Source organism: Drosophila innubila (genome assembly GCF_004354385.1).
Source record: "Drosophila innubila isolate TH190305 chromosome 2L unlocalized genomic scaffold, UK_Dinn_1.0 4_B_2L, whole genome shotgun sequence".
NCBI classification, from domain to species: Eukaryota; Metazoa; Arthropoda; class Insecta; order Diptera; family Drosophilidae; genus Drosophila; species Drosophila innubila.
Window position 1 is genome coordinate 20,112,685 of NW_022995372.1, and position 23,828 is coordinate 20,136,512.

General features: G+C 33.0%; 1 protein-coding gene across 1 annotated transcript; it reads left to right on the plus strand.

The window, feature by feature from the left end:
* Positions 1 to 2,211: 2,211 nt before the first annotated feature.
* On the plus strand, positions 2,212 to 23,454 carry LOC117782131 (sodium/hydrogen exchanger 3). The gene is made up of 21 exons (XM_034619103.1): positions 2,212 to 2,350; positions 2,420 to 3,058; positions 4,523 to 4,757; positions 6,087 to 6,350; positions 7,681 to 7,877; positions 8,055 to 8,175; positions 8,273 to 8,411; positions 8,476 to 8,693; positions 8,757 to 9,049; positions 9,146 to 9,271; positions 9,356 to 9,513; positions 9,881 to 10,019; positions 12,077 to 12,133; positions 12,289 to 12,375; positions 12,434 to 12,515; positions 13,310 to 13,402; positions 14,187 to 14,399; positions 16,354 to 16,566; positions 17,136 to 17,475; positions 19,041 to 19,343; positions 21,163 to 23,454. Exons 2-21 carry the CDS (start codon positions 2,606 to 2,608, stop codon positions 21,665 to 21,667), a joined length of 4,236 nt encoding a protein of 1,411 aa, XP_034474994.1. The 5' UTR covers positions 2,212 to 2,350; positions 2,420 to 2,605; the 3' UTR covers positions 21,668 to 23,454.
* The last annotated feature ends 374 nt before the right edge of the window (positions 23,455 to 23,828 follow it).

The following is a 23,828-nucleotide window of genomic DNA, read 5'->3' on the forward strand; positions in this document are numbered from 1 at the left end:
GAATTTAAATGCCTTTCCTTATCTTTAGATTGAATTTAATATTTCTAAAATTTCATAGATGAAATTTGGTTTTTATTAATTCAATTAAATTGACTTGTAGTGCTAAAGTAGTTTAATTTGGGCACGGCATAGTATTAAAAAGACTGGGAAGTCCAATTACCACTAATCGGGTGTGATCGACTTTTAGGGGAAGAATCAAGCAGATTTATATTTTTATTATTTTATTTAAAAAGTGCATTTTTTTCATAATTGTTTATTGTTTAGCTTTTGTGTTTATAACTCGATCGTTAGGCAATTTTCAGGATATCGTAACCTTAAAATTCTTCTGGTAATGATTTATTTTTGTTTTCTCAAAATTTCAAAATACACTTGATGTATGTGTGGTACATATATATATAATTTATGTAGTTGCAGATGGTACTACTTTAAGTTCAAAATTTTAAAATATTTTCTATGGGTACATTATGGCAAGACTTGAATATATTTAAATTCCATATTCCATTAATCATTATAAGAGTTTGCCAAATCAGTTTATGAAAGAGCTGTCTATTCTGCGTTCTCTATAAAATTGCGATTGGGTTCTTATCAATATAATCTTGTTTTTCACATTTCCCTTTCATTTCATTTTCGAAAATCAGCAAACAATTTCATTCATCTAATAATGCTATCACTTGAATAGTAAATGAATCAATAAAGCCGCCCAAGAGCCGATTAGTTGGTTCTCACATAAAATTAACTCCAATCTGCTTAACGCTTTCGATTACCTGTTAAATGGTTAACCGCTTTTGCTCATCTAATCTGCACTTTGGTCAACTGATGGATGGGATTGTGTTAGGAGGGCGATGGCAATCCAATTGGCTGATTGAGATATGTTAAGCAAGAAAAACTGTAAGTAATTGAAATGTTTGAAATATTGGAGACAATGACTGTCGCAAAAAAATAATATGCCAATTGATGGGGTAAACTTAAAATATGTAATTGATGATTGTCAATTGAGAGAGAGAAGGAAACGGTCAAGGGAAGAGGTAACGGGAAAAATCTAAGGCTTTTGCATTGCTCTCCAATTGATCGCGAGTCTCGACATTGCACTTGACTGCAACATGTCCACATCAATTATAATAAACAATAATTATACAACTTACTCGGGTGCTGCATTATCTGGTTCCAGTTCATTTCAGTGGAGCACAATCATTTTGTGCATTTTACGAGTATAGATAAGCTCCCTATCATGAGGTCTCCTCGGTTGTACGTTTATTTAACTTCCTCTGACTGACAGCAGCTACTTGCAGCTACTTTCGCATCAAATTAAAATCAGTTGTTATCTTAAACTCTGAAAGCCAAAACCGACAGTTTTGTGTTTACCTTACCTTGTTATTACTGTAATTAGCATGTTAAAGTGCACTGGATCTATCCAGTTAAAAGTACAAACATCGCCCAATCAAACATTAGCACTGTGTCTGCAAATAAATCGCAAATGGTTTAAGTAATGACAACATAAATAACTAAACTGATTGCCGATAAATGTGATTGCCAATTAACAACGGAAATTAACTTAAATTCGCCGAATACCAAAGTGAGTTGCCACCTTTGGACTAACACAAGTTTTGGATCACTCATAAAGATACTCAAAATAAAGATATGAGTGTTGAAGAAACGTATAAAAAACTCTTAAAAACTTAAAGAACAGAATGAAGTTTTTCAATGCTTATTTAACGCAGTTTTTTCTTAAACTACCTAAAATCTCAAAAGTTAGGTGAAATAACAAAAATTTGAAATGTTAAAATGTTTTTAGATGATGACAGTTTTACTTACTTTACTTTAGATAATAAACTAAATTTAAATTTACTAAACGACGAAAATAATGTTAACCTACTAAAATTAGATTATTAAGATTCTTTTTTTAGATTGATGAGATTTTCGAATTAAAAGGAAATTTAATCATCTAGTGGTCTCACCTTCGATTTTAAGTAGTAACTTGCAACAAACTGTATCTCATATAGTACTTAATAAAAAATATTTATTAGACGAGGAATAATTATTTAAAGATGTCAAACATAATACAAACAATGTTTTTAGATAGTTAGTAGGAGCACTCGATTAAATATTTTTCTTAACAAAATGTTGTAAATGGTATAACTTCAATTGTAGATGTGATTTGTATTATTATCATCTGGATTAAGGTGATACATTTTTTATTTGGCAGTGTCTGATTTTAGCACATCTTTTAACTGTTTAAGCTATATCGATTGATAACGTGACTTTCTGGACAAACAACTGGTCATGGTATAGAAGGTATCGTGCTGATTGAAAGTGCTAGGTTTTAACCAGTTTCAGTTGGTTATTGCGGCAGGTCGGTCGATAAAACGATGATAAACGGAAATGGATTAACATTTTTTTTTAAATATTCTTGTACTTGCAGACACTCCATAGCTGCACTTGAAGGATCGCCAAAAAGGACAAACAACACACACCCACACATATACACACACAAATTGTGTATTATGCCAGCAGAAATCGATAACTCAGTTCAAGTCCGAGTACAAGCCAATATAAACAACATAAATCAAAAAGAAGATAGAAAACCAGGAGGTGTCAAAGCAGCAGAATGAGAAGCCGCACGGAAAAGGATTACGACAGTGCGACGCCGGCGTTGCAACAACAAATGAACCTCGCCCGCCGCGCCTGTTGGTCCACTTTAAATACAAATTTAACTTCCAATCCCAATTCGAGTCCACCAAATGGTGCTAAACAAATTCAACTAACCGAAGTAAAAAATTGCCAGTTGGCTTACACTAAAGGTTTGAATCGAAGTGACGCCAACCTTCCACCGATTGAGGAACCACCAGAAAAGAGCTACCACAGACCACGACAGAAGCAGGAACAGAGTCCAATGAAGGGGAAAATGTTGCTTTTGCTGCTCTGCGGCCTTTGTATGTTCCTCTCCAGCATTGAGGCACGTCCCAATGCCAGTGCCACGGGCGTGGCCTCCCCCAGTTCCAGTTCCAGTTCTCGCCCCACTTCCAGCGCCAAGCCCACGGATGCAGTCACGCAGTTAACGGTAAGTCTTTAAACTTAATTGATATGACGACTGGGTTTTCAATACGACTTGGCTTAAGCTCTTAACCTGATTGCGCTTTAGTGTCCAGTTGGGCGAGTCTCAGCACCAGATTCACATGGCCTTCTGGTATTTAAATAAAGTTACTTCGCCTCATAAGCATAGTGTTTCAATCGTTTTCGTACTTTTCCTTCCGCTCACAAAGAAAATTTACTATAATTATAGCAATTAACTTGTCCAAAGCGTCAGAAAGTCATGAGTTGTCACTTCTCAAAGTTACATTTGACGTCATATCAGACATTGGGATTCAGTATCTAGCAGATAGTCTATTTATCAGATACAGGAATTAGCAGATGTGATAAGCAGAGTATCTTGTGACTTAACCTGACTAAATTAAAAACATTTCCAGTCATTTCAATAAATATTTAAATTGTTGCATTGTAAAAATCCTAAAAAATCTGTTTTTATCTTATCTTGCGAGGAAACAAAAATAATCTTTAAAAATCAAATTTGAAAAGTTGTGTCGATCGAACGACTTCAGATAGATAAGTTGTTATTTAGAGAATTGATTTTAATAGAATACATTTTGGCTAGGATTCCAATAGAAAAGCTCTTATTTGGAAATTTTTACTTAAGAATTATTTTATTAATAATTTTCTAACTAGATTTTCTTTAGTTTGTGAATAAAATAATCTTAAAGCAGAAGTTTTAAGTAATATAATTTTCAAACTTCAAATAAACTTAATTATTAAATGTCTTTTTTAATTTTATATTATGTTATTTTAAATATAATTTTATGTCTGCTTCAAATATACCCTACTAAAAACTTACTCCATATCATATAACCGACTTTAGTTAATAGTGAAAACTGTCATCGATTGATTTGAATTGATTATTAGTTTCCCGCCTTATGTGCAACGAATATGTATACTTATATTCTTAGGCATTTAAGTACTACATACCATCTTTACGACTCTCACCTGCAACCACTCACCACTCACCTTTATTAGCACTGACCTAGATCAACCCACGAGTAATGGTGACTGAAAACAATGCGGGTCGACTTAATTTATGCCGACCAATTTCATTTAGAAAATAGCTGACAGTTGTTGCTAAGGAATTTTTGTTTAAGTTCCAACTCCATTATTTTCTATAATGAGTTCAGAAAATAATATGTATTTACTTTCATGATGTTTTTAAATAGCGCTATTATTAAAGGCTTCGATTTATTAAATTTATAACAAAGTATACAATTTATAAAATAATAATAAACCATAAATAAATAATATTCTTAAGCAGATTTTTTAAAAAATTATACAAACAAATTTATTGGCTTAAAAAATTAAGGAAAATTTATTACAATTGAGAAAAATATCGCTTTAATTGTTAATATTATTTATTTTTCTAAGATTTTAATGATAGCATATCATTTTAATTTATTTTTCACAATTTCTAATTTATTTTTAGCTGCCACAAACAACATCAGCGTCAGTTTTAACATCCGTATCCGCATCCGCTTTATCTACTACAACTCAATCTTTGTCTCTGCCACATGCCGAGCAGTTCAAAGACGTAGAGCCTTTTGATGGGGAGATGGAAGAAGGAGTGAAACGTTATCCATTGTCCCAGACCGACTTTGCTCGCGTCAAGACGCCGTTTATAATTGGCATATGGATATTATCAGCAAGTATAGCCAAAATCGGTAAGTTTTAGTGTAAGGATGTGTATGCAAGAAGGCAACTGAGGGTGTATATGTGTGTGTGGGTGTGTGTCAGGCAAAATCAATACATTTTATGTAACGTTGACTTCGGCGCTGTCACTGACATGCAGATTTACGTCAACTTATAAAATGGTGTGTGGGTGTGTCTGTGTATGTGCCTGTGCGTGTGTGTAGGTGTGCAGCCTGTCCCAGCTGAAGGACATTGCATAAGCGTCAGCCAAGTGCGCAACAAGCGAGCGAATAAAATCCTTGACCCTGCCCCCTAAACCGAAAAAATTGCCCTTGAGCAACAATTGCCAGATTGCATAAACGATTTGGCCAAGCTGCAATGATTTTGACCGCTTTCTGCCATCTCTCGGGTCCTCAATTTCAGTTGGCAACTAACAGCAACCGGTGTTAACTTTGCTATCTTCTCTGTCTCCTGCTGCTCGGTCACTTGGTTACCTGGGCTTTTGCGCAAAAATCCATTCGTTCAAGGACACAAAGCACGGCCCAAAAGGACACGCATTTTCCTCCTTTCGCAACACCTGCTGGTCAACACTGCCCAACATTGGTTGGCATTTTAGCCTCCTTTGGGCTCCTGCGCGTTGTATCTGCAATTGAATAATTCAAGTGTCTAGAGTGACTTTGGCCACTTATGTAATTACTATTAGGGCCACTTTTTCAATAGCTTAACTTAAAAGTATCGAATAAACGCTGTTTTCTGATAGCTTTTCTGCTCTTTAAACTCTATAATAGTCAGTTATCATATAATAAATCTTGAATTTTTATTTTAGCAACGATTATTTTACAAATTTAATTTCATGGCAACAATTTGTGATCCTTACTTTTATAAATTTGTAGATTATTATATTTCATTATTTTGTATATTTTAATGATGTTGAGATATATTTACACATAATGTGTGCCAAGTAGCGTATCGTTCTATAGACGTACATTTACATATTACCCATGGTAGCAATTGACCCAAATGCAATATTCTTGAAACAGCTCCATTGTAGCGATTGTAGGGATTATGTAGGTTGTCTCGCCGGTTGAGGAGAAAACTCGGAAAAGTCACATTTTCATGTAAATGGGCCATAGTTAAAATGGAATTTGTTGTTGTTTCGTTAGTTTTTATAGGCGTACACAAAAAAACACATTTAAGTGAAAGCATTTCGGCACATTGGGAAGAATGAGGCAGACGTCACGCCCATCCTCCTTTACGCCCACATACATACATACATGATCAAATGGAGCAAGTGTGGAAAGTTTTGGGGAAAATCTTTTCGTTGATTTACGGTTGCTTTTTTTACTAATTGTATTTTCCAGGTTTCCATATGACGCCCAAATTGCATCTGATATTTCCGGAATCATGCCTGCTGATTGTTGTGGGCGTGGTCATAGGTGTTGTGCTATATTTCTGCACAGATGTGGCCGTCTCTCCGCTGACGCCCAACACATTCTTTTTCTATATGCTGCCTCCGATTATTCTGGATGCGGGTTACTTTATGCCCAATCGCATGTTCTTCGATAACCTGGGCACAATCCTCCTGATGGCAGTGGTGGGAACCATCTTCAATGTGGCCACGATTGGTAAGCATTCAATTGATTATTTTAATAACGTCATCGGATACGACAACGTTGAAAAAAAGAAGATAAGTAATGTGATTTTTCATACGTCACTGCCTCTCAATTTGTTTGTTCAGGTGACACTCGTTCATCAAGCGGTCAATGAGGTCACAGTGCAAATATTTATCATCCTACAAGTTCGATAAACCCCACATAAGTGTACATAGTATCATATAAAATTGACTTTGCTATAAATACTTAATTCTGTTTGAATAAGAAAGTTTCATAAAATGAAAAAGTACTTAGGTAATTGAATTCGCAGTCATACAAAAAATTCCAGGTAGAATACAATAAAATGATAGTCGCTTTTTAATTCCCATTCAATTATTAATCTACCAACAAAAGTTTTTCACAGATTTTCATATTGTTCCTAGAATTGTTATATTTATATTTACTAGCTTAAAATATATTTAAATTTTTCAAATGAATTTCAACGTTATACCAATTTTAATAAAATTATCTCACAGACTTTTGCCTATTGTAGTAACATTTTGTGACTACTACTCAACATTTCATTTGCGAAACTCCCACGCTGACAAAGTAAACAAAATTACTGTAAATAAGTGGAGCATTACTTAAAACTGTTTGCAACTGATGGCGACTCTGTTGATGTACACAAATTTGTGGCACGCGAACAGCACACATTGTTGTACAAGGGCAGTGACAGGGGGAGGGGCAATTGCAGATGACCACTAAGGCGTGATTTACACGAATATAAAACAACATGAGAGTGATGTGAATGTGTGAATAACGAGAGCATAAAGTGGACGGAAACTTACGTTGAAGGCACGGACATTTCGCATGGATTGGCGCACCCCAAAAATAACAAATTTTAAGCAATTTGTAAAACAAACAAATTTGTGCTTTAAATTATTTTAATAATAATTACTTTTAGTAGTATTTACTAGACAGATTTTTAATATTTTTGGGAAAAAGGATTTAAGATTAAAAGTTATTTATTTAAAAATGTTCAGCATTGTCATCTTTTATAATATTGGGATAAGTTTATACGAAATTTTATTGAAATAAAATATTTTGAATATGCAGATGCTATCTTTCATATCGAAATTGTTAAAATCTAGTTCTTTATGTATAGTATCTACTGCAACCGTATCTGCTAGCTATTTTCTTTATCTCAGAGAACAATTGAAATTGAAATTGCTTTCAAAAGCAAATGCAATTAAATAATACTCAATTAGTGTTTTGATTATGTTTAATTAACTTTGAATGAGTCTCTTGCCATGGACAGCGCACAAATTGAATAAGGATAATTCAAGGAATTCCCATCTTGCAGGTGGCTCCCTTTATGCCTGCGGCGTTTGTGGACTCTTTGGGGAGGAGGTCCCGAAGCTATTGGACATCTTTCTGTTTGCCTCGCTGATATCCGCCGTAGATCCGGTGGCTGTGCTGGCCGTATTCGAGGAGATACACGTCAATGAGATCCTTTACATTGTTGTCTTTGGCGAGTCCCTGTTAAACGATGCCGTTACGGTGAGTTAAGTGCTCTGATTTTTATTGAGCGATTGAGAAACAAGTTTTATACGCCAATTAAGCAGAGCACTCTTTGTGGCTGTCTTAAGATTGAATCATCTCGGCTACAAATTGCATTTAATGACTTCAACTACTGATTGTTGGTTCTTTCACGGTGCTCTTAATTTTTGCTTTCAGGTTGTCATGTACCACATGATGGAAGTTTATAATGAGATTGGTTTGCCTAACATTGCGGCGCAGGATATTGTCAGCGGTGTTGGTTCCTTCTTCGTAGTGGCTCTCGGGGGCACAGCAATTGGTAAGTTATAATCAAATTAATACATAAATATAGAGTATCAACTTGAATTTGATACTATGTACATAATATGTAATAATATATATTATATTTTCCACAGGCATTATTTGGGGTGCTCTTACTGGTCTGGTTACCCGGTTTACTGATCATGTGCGAGTCATAGAGCCGATATTTATATTCGTTATGGCCTATCTGGCTTATCTCAATGCGGAAATCTTTCACATGAGCGGTATATTAGCGTGAGTACGATCAATTTATTTGAAATTCATTTAATATTAATTGGGTATACATCTCTTAATTTAGCATTACATTCTGTGGGATTACGATGAAGAACTATGTGGAATCGAATATATCTCAGAAATCGCATACAACTGTTAAATATGCATTAAAAATGTTATCCAGTTCGGCGGAAACGATTATATTCATGTTCCTGGGCGTTGCCACAGTCAACAATATGCACGTATGGAATACGTGGTTTGTGGTGCTGACAATTGCCTTCTGTTCCATATTTCGTATTATCGGTGCGCATTAAATGACAACCTTAATAGATTTTATTTTTATCTAAAACTCATTCTCGTTTAAAGGTGTCATTTTGTTGTCGGCTCTTGCAAATCGCTTTCGATTGCACAAATTATCAAGAGTGGATCAGTTTGTGATGTCGTATGGTGGTTTGCGTGGTGCCGTTGCCTTTGCCCTCGTACTGCTGGTGGATGAGAAGGTGGTCAAGCATAAGAACATGTTTGTTACCACAACCATAGCTGTGATCTATTTTACTGTGTTTGTGCAAGGCATTACCATAAAGCCCCTCGTCAAGATACTTAATGTGAAGAGAGCCAACAAACGCAAACCTACAATGAATGAACGTATTCATGAGCGTGTAAGTAAATGAATCTAAAAGTCTTGGAATTTGCTAAACTTTTGGTTGATTTATTTGGTTAATAATTTATTGAATAACTATTTGTATTTTTTGCAGTTTATGGATCATCTGATGGCCGGCATTGAGGACATCGTTGGCAAGACAGGCAACTATAATGTTCGTGATAAGTTTAAGCGTTTCGACAATCGCTTTATACGTCCATTGCTGCTTCGAGATCCAAAGGTACAATTCACATACATTATTATGTCGCTTCGGATATATATATATATCATTATGAATTTCTGCTGCTTTATCCTTCTCTCAAAGGGCGCTGAACCAAAGATTATTGAAACATACTCTAAGTTAGCCATGCGCGATGCCATGGAGGTAATGCGTCGTAATCCCTCGACAATTGGACAAATGACGGGCACCGAGTCCATGAGTGCATTGTTTAGGAATTATACCAATAATTATATTGGCGGCAGGTGGGCACCGCCAACCATATACACCACCTGGTAAACGAATTTTGGATATTGAAACGATAGCGATAACGATTACGATAACAGTAAACTTACAATGCATGTATGCAAGAAATCTAAATTTTGTAGTGATTTTCCTTTAGCATGAATACACAGCACAAATAATACTCTACAAATTGGCTAACAAGTGAAACACATAGTACTTCTCTTTCTATCTCTCTTTTTGTGTACTGCTCGCTCTTTCACTCTAGATTTTGTATCTGAAATTCGTTTATCTATATCTTTAGTTAAAATGTGGTAGTTTATGGTTTCAATAACTAATGAAACTAACTTTGAAGTTTATTTTTTTAATAATTATCATTGATTTTCTCAGTCCGAGTTTGACAAATCTGGATAATACATGCTCTCACAACCTGGATATGGCTGAACTGGACTATAATCCATCCAAAAAGGATTTGACTGATGCCAAGATACATCATTTGTTAGCCGAAGAACTGAAGCCATATAGAAGGGTACGTATCATCGATCAACTGCAATTCTCCTTGCATAATAATCAACTTTGATTTAGTTTCTTATATAGAAGTGCCAGTTTTACAAACTATTTACAACTACTGTTTTAAAAGCATAATTCACTCACAGCCCAAGCTCTTGAGTACTTCTGTTTCAATATTTCTCACCTCAACTTGATATCACCAAAGATACTTTATACGTCTCGTTGTCGTATTCGTATTTACTGCTTCACATTTCTTTCTTCTTTTTGGGCATTTCGGTCGCTTCTCTCCTTCTCTTTCACTTTCTCTCTATTGCTTTATATATATCTATATATTTATATATATACACCGACTACTTATATCTACATAGATATATTTGTAATTAATCGTTTGTTTGGTTTCTTCCCGTTGTATCGAACTTCAACTTTAACTTCAACCTCTCGTCAACAACACGTATTGCTATATTTAAAACGCGTTCCAATAAAAATACTTCAAATATTTGTGTGCTTTAAAAAATGTTGTATAAACAAATTGCGAATTTGTTCAACAAATGTTTAAAATATTTCGTTATGAAAGGCTTCCATACAAATGGTACGAATAAATTGGTTCATTTAGCTAATCTGATTTAACTATTTTCATTTGTTGTTGTTTTTAAATTTTAAATTTAAACAATTTACTAAAAAAGATTTTTATTATATGTTACACGTTTCTTGTGTGTCTATACTCATGACTGCAATACGTTTTATTGTAATGCCTATAATAATATCGCTAACAAATAATAATAATGACAATATAAATAATTTACGATTTCTAGTAAATATCTCAATGTATTTCAAATTGGTGTCTAAAAATTCTTTAACTACTTGTATTAAAATTAAACTAATTCTCAGTTTTATTGCTTTAACAAAAAAAATAATTCTGCATACTTTTTAAACATTCTACATTCATTGTACACTCAAGAAACTCACAATAATTTTATTAGCTAGTGTAGCTTAGCGAATATAAATATGTTTTTACAAAAAGTTCTTTGTATTTTGGTAGGAATTTATTTAGGGTCAGCATTAAATAATCGAAATAGTATTTTTATAAATAAAATCTAGTTTATTGTACATTTTAAAATATATTATATTAGTAATAGTATACTATATGCTACTAATTTTTTATAAAAACTTGCGTGGCAGTTTTTAATCAGAAGAAGGAACAGATTTGTCTTTCTGTTTGAAATAAAACATATTGTATTATATGTTTAATTAATCTGTCAATAACTAGGCTGCCATATAAACAGATATTTTGATCAATATTCTTTGTATAGTGCGTAATCTAAATCGTTCAACTGTATTTTTATAGACATAAACTTCCTTAAGATTAGTTTTGTTTTCTCCTTCTGTAGTTAGCTTTAAAATTGATTACGGGCTTCGTCCACATACAAAGGATTTATAGAATGATAAATTACAAATACCATTTCAAATTCGCATCAACAAAGCAAACAACATTATTAATTCAAATATCAACAAAATTTCTTGGACTGCTTTTTAAACTATTTTTATTATACACGTACTTTGAACACTTTTAAAACTTCCAACGTATAGCTGTTTCTTGTTTATTTATCTATATACTTTGCAAGATACTAAAAGCACACACTGATTAGCAACATCAGCATATATCCATTAATGTTGTCTTACGATTTATAATTTATGAATTTTATGCTTTTTCCAATGTGTATAAAATTAATTAAAATTTTCTGAAGTACCAACAATCAAACTATATTGGCTTGGAAAGAGTATTTGTGCTTCGGCCATGCCGAAGTTGGCATCCTATCAATTCGTCGTTTGTTGTGCCCCTCAAAAAGTGCACTACACTAATTTTAAATAATAAACTTTATATATTCGTGTTATATTCAGATAGTAAAAACTACATATAAGCTGTATAAATGTTATGGGACTGTCTTTACACCTTATCAATTGATGTTAATGCTAGTTCTCAGCAATTTAATAACATTAATCTTTGTCAAAAATTATAACATAAGTAAATCTTATACAAAATATATCACTTAAGAACGCATCGTCATATTCTTACAGCACCGTCGTCTTAGTTATAGCCGACACGCAGTAGATGACAGAGATTTGTCCACACAGGTGAGTGCAATCGAATCGCTTCAAATACAAGACAAATCTCTGAACGCACCAAAAACTCAGAATAACATCTTTGTGCTTTTGTGGATTTTATGCAATAACTAAAAAAAAAATATAATAATAACTATATTATTTTATGATATCGTTGCCAATTTCAGGTCAATTATAAAATGCAAATGAATTTCCGGCGCATGTTTAACGATCGCAAACATCACAAAAGAAGCAAACGTGGTGCAAACAATAAGGTAAAAGCATTTAATAAACGATTACTATCATCAACTTATATCACACATTTTTTTTTAGGAGCCCAAGGAGAATGTTAAGCAGAATCATGTCTCTTTTCACGATTTCCAACAGAACGGCACCACCAAGCAGTTGTCCAATGGTACGAATTCGAGCTCAAACCATTCACGCAAAAAATCTTACAGAAAAAGACATTCTCACAATTCACTTAACAAATATCGTAGATTAGAAATAGGTAAATGCCGCTAAAACAGCAATTACATTTCTACAATGAACTAAAGTGAAACTCTAGCATCAGTAGAAAACAAAAATTCCAAAATTTCGTAGAATTTTATCTTGATTGAATTAATTATAGTTTTGTTTCTCTCTAGACAGCATTCAAATTGATCTAAACAATTGATAAAGTCTAAGCTTGTTTTACAATAGCCTGATCTTTTTTGAATTTTACATCTTTTAAGTGCTCCCCTTGCATAATGTTATTAACCAGCACATCCTCATAATCTAATTATTTTTGTTTTGTTATTAGCATGTTTGGGGCTCATTATTTACTTATTTTTTTAATAAACATGAGAAAGCTTTAATTATATACTTTAAACATTACATTAATTGCTATTATAAGTTAAATGAAGAGCCTATTCTTATATAATTTTCACATTTTGTTACTAATTTGTACGACATTTCTTAAATAATTTTTAACAATTGGTTACTAATTCTGAAATCCAAAATTTTTCTTTATCTTCCCTACATTTTCATGTGCTTTCCCCCGACGTCCATAAATTGGTTAATAAATTCGATTCATAAAATTTGCACATTAAACAAAACTAATTGCCTCTGTCTCTGCCTTTTGCCATTTTCCTTGATCTCATACAAACATATTGTGTTTAATCACATTTTAATTATATAAAGACTATATTAACGATGTGCTTAATGAAACAGCCGACGAGAGTCAACAAAATCCAAATGAGATCAATGTCATTGGACCGAGTGATGATTGGGATGATGGTCTGACATTTACAGCTAAATCATCACGTAAGTTCCAATTGCTTCTATATATTTATATATGTTTAACTAACTTTACTATATTAACTTATATATTTAAGCGGTTTTTTCATAGTTATTTTCTTATTGGTTTAGGGTTATTGTTGGCTAGTCCAAGCATTACCTTACAAATTGTTTATTTTTTAATATTTTTATGTGTTACATTTCAATGCTGCGCTATAAATACTTTAGAGATATATGTATACATGATCGGCAGTTATATAGCGATAACCGATATGTGTTTATCATAACAATTGACTACACAAAAATGCCATAAAGTGTTTTATTTGATTTTGAACTTAAGATGGGTCGTTAACTTTAAGTGAATGCTATATAGTACACTGTCTGACACAATCAAAGCAAAGAAATCCTCAAAAGGTTCAAGACATTTTGTATAATTATAAACTGTAATAATAATTAGTTATCGAGTAGCAAAGTTAATTCGTTTAAACCTGCTAAATAAGTAGTTAAGATCTTGTACCACATGTTTAATTTCCTTCAATTCTACGAACAATCTGTTTTCCTCCATCAAATCTTTGCTAGACTTTTTGATGATTTCTTATGGTTTATATTGTTTTTCTTTTATTAAATTGAGCAATAAACTGAGAATCCTTGATGCGTACAGACTAAAATGTACCAAATTAAAATGCTATAACGACAACATTTATATATATGTATTGTTTTTCCCCGTTTTATGCCTATCCAATTTTGAATTTGAATACCATTAAAATCGTGTTGTTCGATATACCTGATACCTGACACGTGACACTGTTAGCTGACTCGGATCGCGCCAATAATAACTCATTGATAGCGCATATACAAAACCTGCCTGGTTTTGATGCATCCAAGGCGCGCATCGTTCACCATTATGCGCCCCAACTTGAGGACGGTTCTCAGCAAGAACTCGACTCTCCGGATCCACCAGTTGGACCGACAGCGGCTGAATTGATTCTGCCCTGGCGACGGGATCGTTCATACCAGAGCATTGGTAAACAAAATCATCAAAACCCACAACACCAAACAAAAAAATAATGATAATTCAATGGCTATCCGAAATTTGTACATGCACTCACATACTTACATATTGAAAAACCACATTCATTGTTTCATCTTTAACTTAATTGGATTTCAAATGCAATCCAGAGTTTTAAACTTATTTCTTATACTTCTCAAGCAATGCTGTTCATCTAGTAAAGAGTAAAATACTATACTATACAGCAAAACTTTCTAGTTCTCGCTTCCTCCATCTTAGTTTGAAATACCCAAAGCGACGTTTTTGCAATAAATAGCTTAATTTGTATCAAAATATGAAAGTTTTTTTCATTGCTTCTCGCTTTTTTTCTTTATTTTTTTTTTTGAAATGAAAGATCTGTTTAAATCTAATATTAAAGTTATATAACAAAGAAGATTATATAAATCGGTTGTCTTGCTTCTCTCATTGCTTCTATTGAATTGATCCCAAATAGCTTTATCTGATATTAAAGTAAGACTTTTGTGATACGAAATTCAGACAACTATCAAAAGCGACTCGCTTTTTCTTTTGCTTAGTGCGAAATATTACAAGTTTTCAATCAATTCATTCATCTTTCATTACTCACACACCATAAAGGAAAAAACGATATCAAAATCATAATCTTTGTATTTTGTCCAGAATGCAAGCCATATACTCGTATACTGCCATAATCTTAGAGAAGTTATTGTACAATCGGATATAATCTATATGCCAAGCATTTAAATCAGTTGCCTACATTTAATTCAATTTATTTATGATGCTTTTTATTTATTTTTTTACATCAATAAACACAATACCATACAGTAAAAAGAAGATATCGTACCTAAAGTTGTAATAATGTTCAATGTTACTTAGATATTTCATAAATTAAAAATAGTTCTCATCAATGTCTGTCAAGCTTGATTGATTGATTGACTAATTGTAAAAACTATCCTCTTGCATAAATTCGCTGAAATTGCTAGTTCTCATAGTTCCATATAAATCAATAATGATTAAGTACATGTAGATTCCATAATGTATCGCAAATCGAACAAATTGAAAGTCACTTCTGATGTAATTGAAATTGAAAGCATTGAAAGCGAACCAAACAGCAAAAGCAGCATGGCATTTTTGTGCATGACAAAGTTATTTGTTGTTTCCTCATTTTGTAGAAAGTACATTATTTACCTCTTAAGTTAAAAGTCGCGTTTACACTCTATCAGGACATTCCATTGGCATTCCTTTTCCGCAAATTCAAAACAAAATTGTTTTCAGTGTAAGCGGACCCTTTAATCAGGTTTTTGGGGAAAACGAATCGAATCGAATGTCGCATGTGTTGTTATGAAATAAATAACTTTAATTATATGGAATTGACAATTCTCAGCATTAATATCTGTTTTAATTTGCATTTTATGATTATAAGAAAGTATTACAAATTTAAGAATTAATTAGCATAAGTTGCAACTGTAATATTTATTTTTTAATTTTTATTTAAATAAAATTACTTTTGTTGATTTTAACGTTTCATTTGTTAGTTAATAGAAATTTCAGGAACACATGCGACTGAAATTGAAGACACTTAGGTTTTTTGAAATGCTTAGAAAGGCTGTGAGCTACTTTTACTGTTCCAGTTCCGATTTGGATAAGCAATGAGCACTTCACTACTATATTCAGCCTCAACCTTGATTCATTTGGCAGTTTCAAGTGGTTCACAGTCTTCGATTCGATTCCGTTTTGTGATTTGCTGAATTTTGCTATGTCAGACTTTTAGTTGAACACACTTTGTTCTTGTTTTCTCCTTCGTGTTTATTTTTCTTTTTCTCTCGATTTACTGTAGTTACCAATAACTGGGCTTAAGACGATCTTCAATCGCGATGCATGCCATAAGGGAATATGATGATAAATTCACTATAACTCATTGTATTTTATCTCTCATTGCAAAACTGTACAGTAGCCGAGCATCCCATACCCGAGGAGGATCGCAATTTGTCACGTGACTCGGATGGTGAAAGGCGTGTGGCCACGCCCACAGCCACCGAGTCGCAGCTGCCGTGGAAGCGACAAGGTGATGAGTGCACCGATGCCGTGCAACAGAATGAGTTTCCCGCCTGGGCCTCCAACAAGGAATATTTGGCCTATAATTCGCCCAGCGCCACGTTTCTAGGTAACGTAAAAACTATTTTATTTTTAAAATTTAACTCAATCTAAGGTATGTGTATGGGAAAGGGGTTTTGAAACAGACAGTTTACAACACTGAAAGTACAGTATCCATTACCGTATCCACTTTCAGTTTCGATTTCAAACTATCTGCTATTTGATTTTTGTAAATTGGCTGTAAATAATGATATATATGTACTTACTACTATATGAGAAGAAACTTTTGTAAATATCTAAAAATATTTTATATATAGATTATATACTTTGTTTTCTCTTGTGTTATTTAAGTGCACCTAACATTGAGTCAAGATCAAAAATTTAAGAAAAATTCAGTTTTAAATTTAAATTTAAAATAATTATGATACACGTGTGAGTTTTTCTGTGTTTTTAATTGGTTTCTGTTTTTGTAATTTTCCTAAACTTTGTTTTTCTTCTCTTTGCCGCATTGTTTATACTTTGGTAACTGTTGCCCCACAAACCACAACCACAAATCCACAACTTAAAACATCCACAACACAATGTGCTTGCAACCAATGAACCAACTTACAACAAACCCAAAAAAAAAAACACTCAAAGGTGGTATAAACAAGCCTAAACAGCCCAAGTCCGTCATAGGTCTGTTTCGTCGTGAAAGTTCCAGCTCAAAGGCTGGCAGCATTGGCATTGGCAGCAGCAACGGCGCCGTCGATGCCATCGCCAGTTTGGATCCCATGGTTGTGCCACCAACTGCCATCAATCCGAGTACGGCGCCATCAACGTCCATTCACAATCCGCGCCTCGACAATCGTTCGCAGTCCATCTCGTCGGGCACCTTGGGCAGCCATCTGGTTGGACCCGATGGTCATACCGGACCCTTTCCGGTCACCGCGAGCCATCGACGCAACGTGCGACGCGGCTCCATGTTGGAGCTGAGTGGGTAAGTTGAACACAACTGCGGCACATGCCACACTTGCCACAAGTCTCTGTTGTCCCACCCACACACAGCTACACAAATAACAATGTGTTTGTGTGTAAGTGTGTGTTTTTATATGTTGCATGTTATTCGTTTTTCGTTCGTTATTGTAGCTTATTTGTGCATTGTAATTTTAGTAATAGAATTATTCTTACTCGCTTTATATAGCATTTAACATATACACATAACATAATTAATTACAGCAATGAATAGAATAATAATAACAGAAAATGTATCAAAAATTTACAAGTATTATTTAAGATTAATTAAACCTAACCTCCGACTCTCATTTAATTACTCGCTCTCCCTCCCAGAATCCCAGTGCAGTCCCTAATCATTATATTATAAGCCGAAAGAAATATCGGTTCCGGTTTCGGTTCTGGGACGACCTGAAGCAACTGTTAACGTAAAATTGTCTATTTCGCTTTTGTCAAATTTTTTTTATTGTCAAGGCAAAGTAGGGAAAAATTGACAGTGATGGACAGAATTAAAATTGATGGACAGAATTAAACTGACATTCCACTAAGAAATCGGCTAAGTTTTGCTAAAGTTATGGCAGTTTGAATGATGAAATTTTTTTTGGATGAAGCTTCAAAGGAAAAAATTTGATGTAAATTTTTCATAAAAAAAAAATCAAGTTAAAGTAGTTGAAGATGGCATCCGCGAAAATCGATTTTTCGTTTTTTTGAATAATTTTTACATCACTTATATTGGCAGATATGTACCAACGTAACAGTACAAATGCTTCGGTGTTCGATTCTTGAAAAAGAATTTATTTCGGTTACGGTTTCGGTACCGGCTCCGATATTATTCTCTGATTATAATATTTTGATCATTAATACTTTTGCAGATGATATAAAATATCGTTGTTAAAAAATACGATTTAAAAAACTATTTTATTAATCGGAACAGTTTCCATATCCTGACCAACTTTAACAGTACAGCTTACATTATCTTAAAATAAATCTATATGTAAATTGTACTACATACATATTGCTGATTTTCGGAATATCGAAAACAATCTGCAAGATAATTAAATCCTTGCCATTTCGAATATGTCATTCCTATTTGCTTTTTGTATTTTATCCCATTTATTTTATTTAACTTTATCAATTTAAAAATTAATCTTTTAATCTCAAAAGATTGAGATTACAAATTTTCTCGATTCTCAAAAAGGTTGTACAACAATCCGAAAATACTAATAATATAATTTACATTAAATGTATATTAGAGATTCATCTGATTTTTTACTATTTTTGCAATAAACGATTTCTGATCTGCTGTTTTTTTATTTACTACTTTTAGCTAAATTTTAGGTTTAGCTTTCTTGTCACAGACAACCACGCCTAATTTGATAAAAACAAATGATTGCTTTTGCATTTCTAATGTGCATATTATCTATATTTTCGGGATATTTTTTAAATATGTTTTAACTGTTTATTATCTGTGTTTGTTTCTCAATGCAATTTCAATCCGATCCCAAATCCCGAACTCTTAACTCGTCTTACTCTGATGGTTAAACTTTGCAGACTTATTGCAACTGGACGCAGACCCAGTAGAATTTTGCTCTGTAGTCCAGGAGCTCATAATTTGCTAGAGAACACAACAACAACAACAACAACAGTAACAGCAACGACAAGCACTACCAACAATACCAATTCAACTGCAAATTTAATAACAATAACTCCAACAACATCAACAACAAATTCAACTCCAACAACAACAGCAACAGCAATTGCAACAAGAGCAACTAACATCTCCCCGAGCAACTCATCAACCACGAACTACAGCTCCCCGACATCGGAGAGTAGCGGAGCTACGTACTATTCCAAGTAATCCCAGTGCCTAAGTAATAATACAAGGGCAAAAACGAAACTAAAGCCGGCCAATGTCGAATTTCAACAAAGTTCAAGCTGACTAAAAAAAAAAGAACTAAGAAAATATTACAAATTATTATCGTAACTTTACAATTTGTAAATATCTTGAAATCCCAAGATCAGTCAAAACATATCATTCGTAGTCAGACTCAGTTTTCGTATTAGAATCAGTGTAGATTATAATTAGTATAATATACTGACTAGTCATCATTTCAGTTGAATTGGTTGATACATTTCTTTGCAAATATCTATTAGATTTCTTAAATCCACTGAGAAATTCTCTGGCAATTGGCAAATACTTCATCTCAACTCACAATCATTTCTATATTACGTACTACTCTTAATTCTTCTTTAGGCTAGAAACTAAATCCAATAATTTTTTTTTCAATATTTAACTAACTTGTTTTTACATATGTTTTTCCACGATTTGTCTTCTTTGTTTTCACTAAACTCCTAATGCAATTTCCTAAGATTAATCCACTAATTTGCAACCTTATCAATATTATTATTTGCTTTACGGCTTTTATGTGTAATATTTTATTTTAACTATATTTTTAGCGCCGTTTCACTTGATTCCGTAAAGCTGTAAACTCTGCAGCCCCCAGTAAATCTTCTTAAATTACAATTTATTATAATAGATAATTATAAATGCATAGAATTTACTCAGGCTTTGGCTTTTAGAACATAATTTAAAAATTTGTACGAGTATGTGTAAGTATTTTCATTTATTTTATTTAAATACTAGGCAGTTTTCAGACTGTGCTAACCCTTTAATACTCACGTAAACATATGGTTTTCTTAAGAGTTTATCTTGAAGATTCAGAGTATTGCCACCTTGTGGTTAGCATGGTCACATTTTAAATGAGCCTTGCGAACTTCTTCATAAATTGCTGACAGCTTATCCTATGTCTGTGAAAACGAAATAAAGACAAAAACAAAAACAAAAATTAGGAACATTTTTAGTCAAAATCTGAGGAGTATTTTCGCAGTTATTTAGTTTTTATTAGCACAAAAGATAAGAATATTTTGGCATCTAATAATCAGTAATATAAGTAAGAGAAAAAAGAACAAGCATACTACGTCTTCATCATTAAATAAAAAAGGAAAAAAACACTGGAAAATTGGATAGAAAATTGCACAATATGTACAATATGTACATATGTTGTAAAACTGTTTATAGGTGTCTTAAATATTTTAATGTACCTGTTATATGTGCTACGCTTCTGTAATACAACGCTTCTGTTATACAAATATACTCTCAATGCTTACGCTTATATTTATTCCTGCACAATGGTTTTTTTAGTGTTTACTTTAATAAAATAAGGTTTATTAATGTACCAAATGAAAACTGGTATTTTGTATATTTACTTAATACTATTTCAATCTCATTAATTTTTTTTATATTCTTGTACATCTTTACATTATTTTTCTGGTTTATTTAATTTTTTTTACTTTTGTAGTGAATAGTATTAAAAAAAAATATACCAAAATATAACTAGTACTATAAGAGATTCCTTCTCCTACCAAATTATAAGTAGAATTTTGTTCATTTCGATCACTCGTAATTTTATATTAAGTAAGGATCTGTTAGCTCCTTCCTTAGAGGTTCCAGTAAATTAGCTCTATATTTATCTCTTATTGTACTTCATAATGTCATAGTTCGCTGCATTAATCAAAATTGATCTCACAATTGACATTAACTTTCTACGCCTTCTCTTCAAATCCATTGCCCCACCAATCCAACCAAACGCACACAACAACACAACAATCACAGTGACACAATTCCCGAGGAATCGACCTATCAGCACGGGCACTCCAAGTCGCTATGTGAGCCCTCCGATGGCGATGATTGGGATGGAGTACCGTTGGCCACCACCGCCTGCGCCCGCAGCGCAAAGAGCGAAAAACAGATGCACAGCGGAAGAGAACCCCTCCTGCCACGTTTAACATCCACACCACGTGCTCAAATACGACACAAGAACGCCGGAGCGGTCGGCGGATCTGCGGTGGGCGTGCCCGGTAGCAAGAATCAGGTGACAACAGCGTTGTTGGACTACGAGGACACGGACAGCGAAGACGATGATGATGATGATGAAGATGAAGGTGAAGACTTTGATTTGTACGATGATGAGAATATTGTGGTCACCACATTCACAACACCCGCAACGCCACGCCTACACGAGCTAGGCAGGCGAACGGGATCAGGTGCCGGGGGAGCAACAACCACAACTACAACAAGCATTCGTCTAACCCGCAAAAACGATGAAAGCATCATTTGAGTGTCAAGCTGCGAGGAGGATACAGTTGCTCCATCCCGTTGGAGAGATATTTATCAATATGAAATGTTTTACTGAGGTCAGCAACGATTACCACATACTTGTGTGAACATAATTAAGCACATACATATATATAGTTCGATATCGATAGCTAAAAGAAATTGTGAACAAAAAGCTGCTAATATTTTCAACATGGTTTAAACGAAAAGCTTTATAATTAATACCAATAACAAACTGTATATAATAAGGACAATTATAGTATGATTATTATAAAACTTTTAGTTTTTCAGCATTCTTCACATTTACTTTTTTAACATTTCAAATTTCACTTCGAAGTCAATTTCTCTACCAAATATATAGCATACTTTTTGGGGCTTAAATTGATTGATTGAATTGGAAATGTCTCAGACTTACTTCCAGCTTTGTTTTTATTGCTGCTGGCAATTGTTAACTAATATATTTATTGTAAATTCGTAAAGTTAATACTAATGTGTTCCAGAAAACAATTGTGTAATAATTAACAATGTAGCCAAAGTTCATATTAAGTTAATTGTCTGTATTGCTCTTTTTTAGTTTAGACAATTTTATAATGTAATCAATATATATAAATATATGCATATATTTATATTTATAACTGTGTTGCTAACGTTACTTAGGCGCGTTTAGTTCAATTTAAGTCGTACTTAAGTTAAAAGTAAACTAACTACATTTGAACTGTGTAAAAGTAAACTAAAACCAGTTAAAAGCCGCAAAGAGTCGAAAAGTTATAACTAAATTAAATAAAAGATAAAAAAATACTACCATATTTATATAAGCCAACTAATAGTACTTACATTTATATACATATGTTACTATGTATAGCTAACATATTTAGCAAGAGTTATGTAATTTATAAATTATTTTTGTAAACATTTACGAGCCTCAACTAATGTGAAAAGGTATAAAACGAGATGAGATGAGATGAGAAGAGTTGGGTCCTTAAGGACTTCAGGAATAAATATATTGTATAGGTACGAGTAAGCGTGACTTTTGATCGATAAAAAAAACTGCAGAATTCAATAAACAACTGATTTAACCAAGTTCAATATGTAGTGAAATATAGACACTCAAACAGGGCTGCAAACCAACAACAGCTTGGAATTTTTTAAGCTAAATCGTTTAAAAGTAAAGTAGACGATAAAAAGTATACTAAATAAATACAAAATCAATGGACTACACAATACACAGATGTACGTATGCAATTTAATGCAAATCATTATCAATTATATCTAGAGATTGGCTAACAAGGAAACAATGTGTGGAGAGCCTTTTCACTTAAAATTAAATAATTGCTAAACAACTAAATAATAACAATTAACAATAGATACAAAATTTGAGGGGAGATATTGCAACAATTTACAACTAAGCATCAAATGAAGACAATGGTTAGTGAGTTTATAACAAAAACTTTTTTAATTAAATGATTTTATTTATGTTCACAATATGTCAAATATTCAGTAAATTTTTGCAGCCATGGGTCAAACGCCCATCTAGTAAATGTAAAGCCAACTTAACCAAACTATTAGGTATTCGATTCCAAGAAATTGCCTTCAAAATATGCACCTTAGCTCAGAAATAAACTTTGTTCATATGCGATTATTCAGTTGTTAAGAAGTTAAGAACTTATACTGTTTAGTTAATTAATAAGTCTTAACCCATTTATTTAACAGAAAGACAATAAACAGCTACACGAAATTTCATTGCAGAATTTCTCGTAAATTGTCATTTCACAACAAATTAATATACAATTTGAAAGATAAATATATTTTAAAAAAATAATCAGAGCTGTGTTACTAATGAGCGCGTTTTCTATATAAATTTAGCATTATGCACCATCTGTGAAACGAACTTTATATAAAAAACGAAAGCTCATAGATTTTGCTTCAGAGCATAACTAAAAACAAAACTTAAAATTGAATTTTTGCAAATAGAAAAGAGAAAAATGTTTGCAATTTTCATACTGTAGGCCTTAAGTTGTGCATATTTAAACAAATTACTAACTAAATGATTAAATTATTACAAAATTCACAAAATTAATTAGCAAACACAAAAGAACCCGATAACAACATGAATAAAAATAAATTGTAAACTGTTAAACTGATTTTAAATATTGGTATAAGTGAAT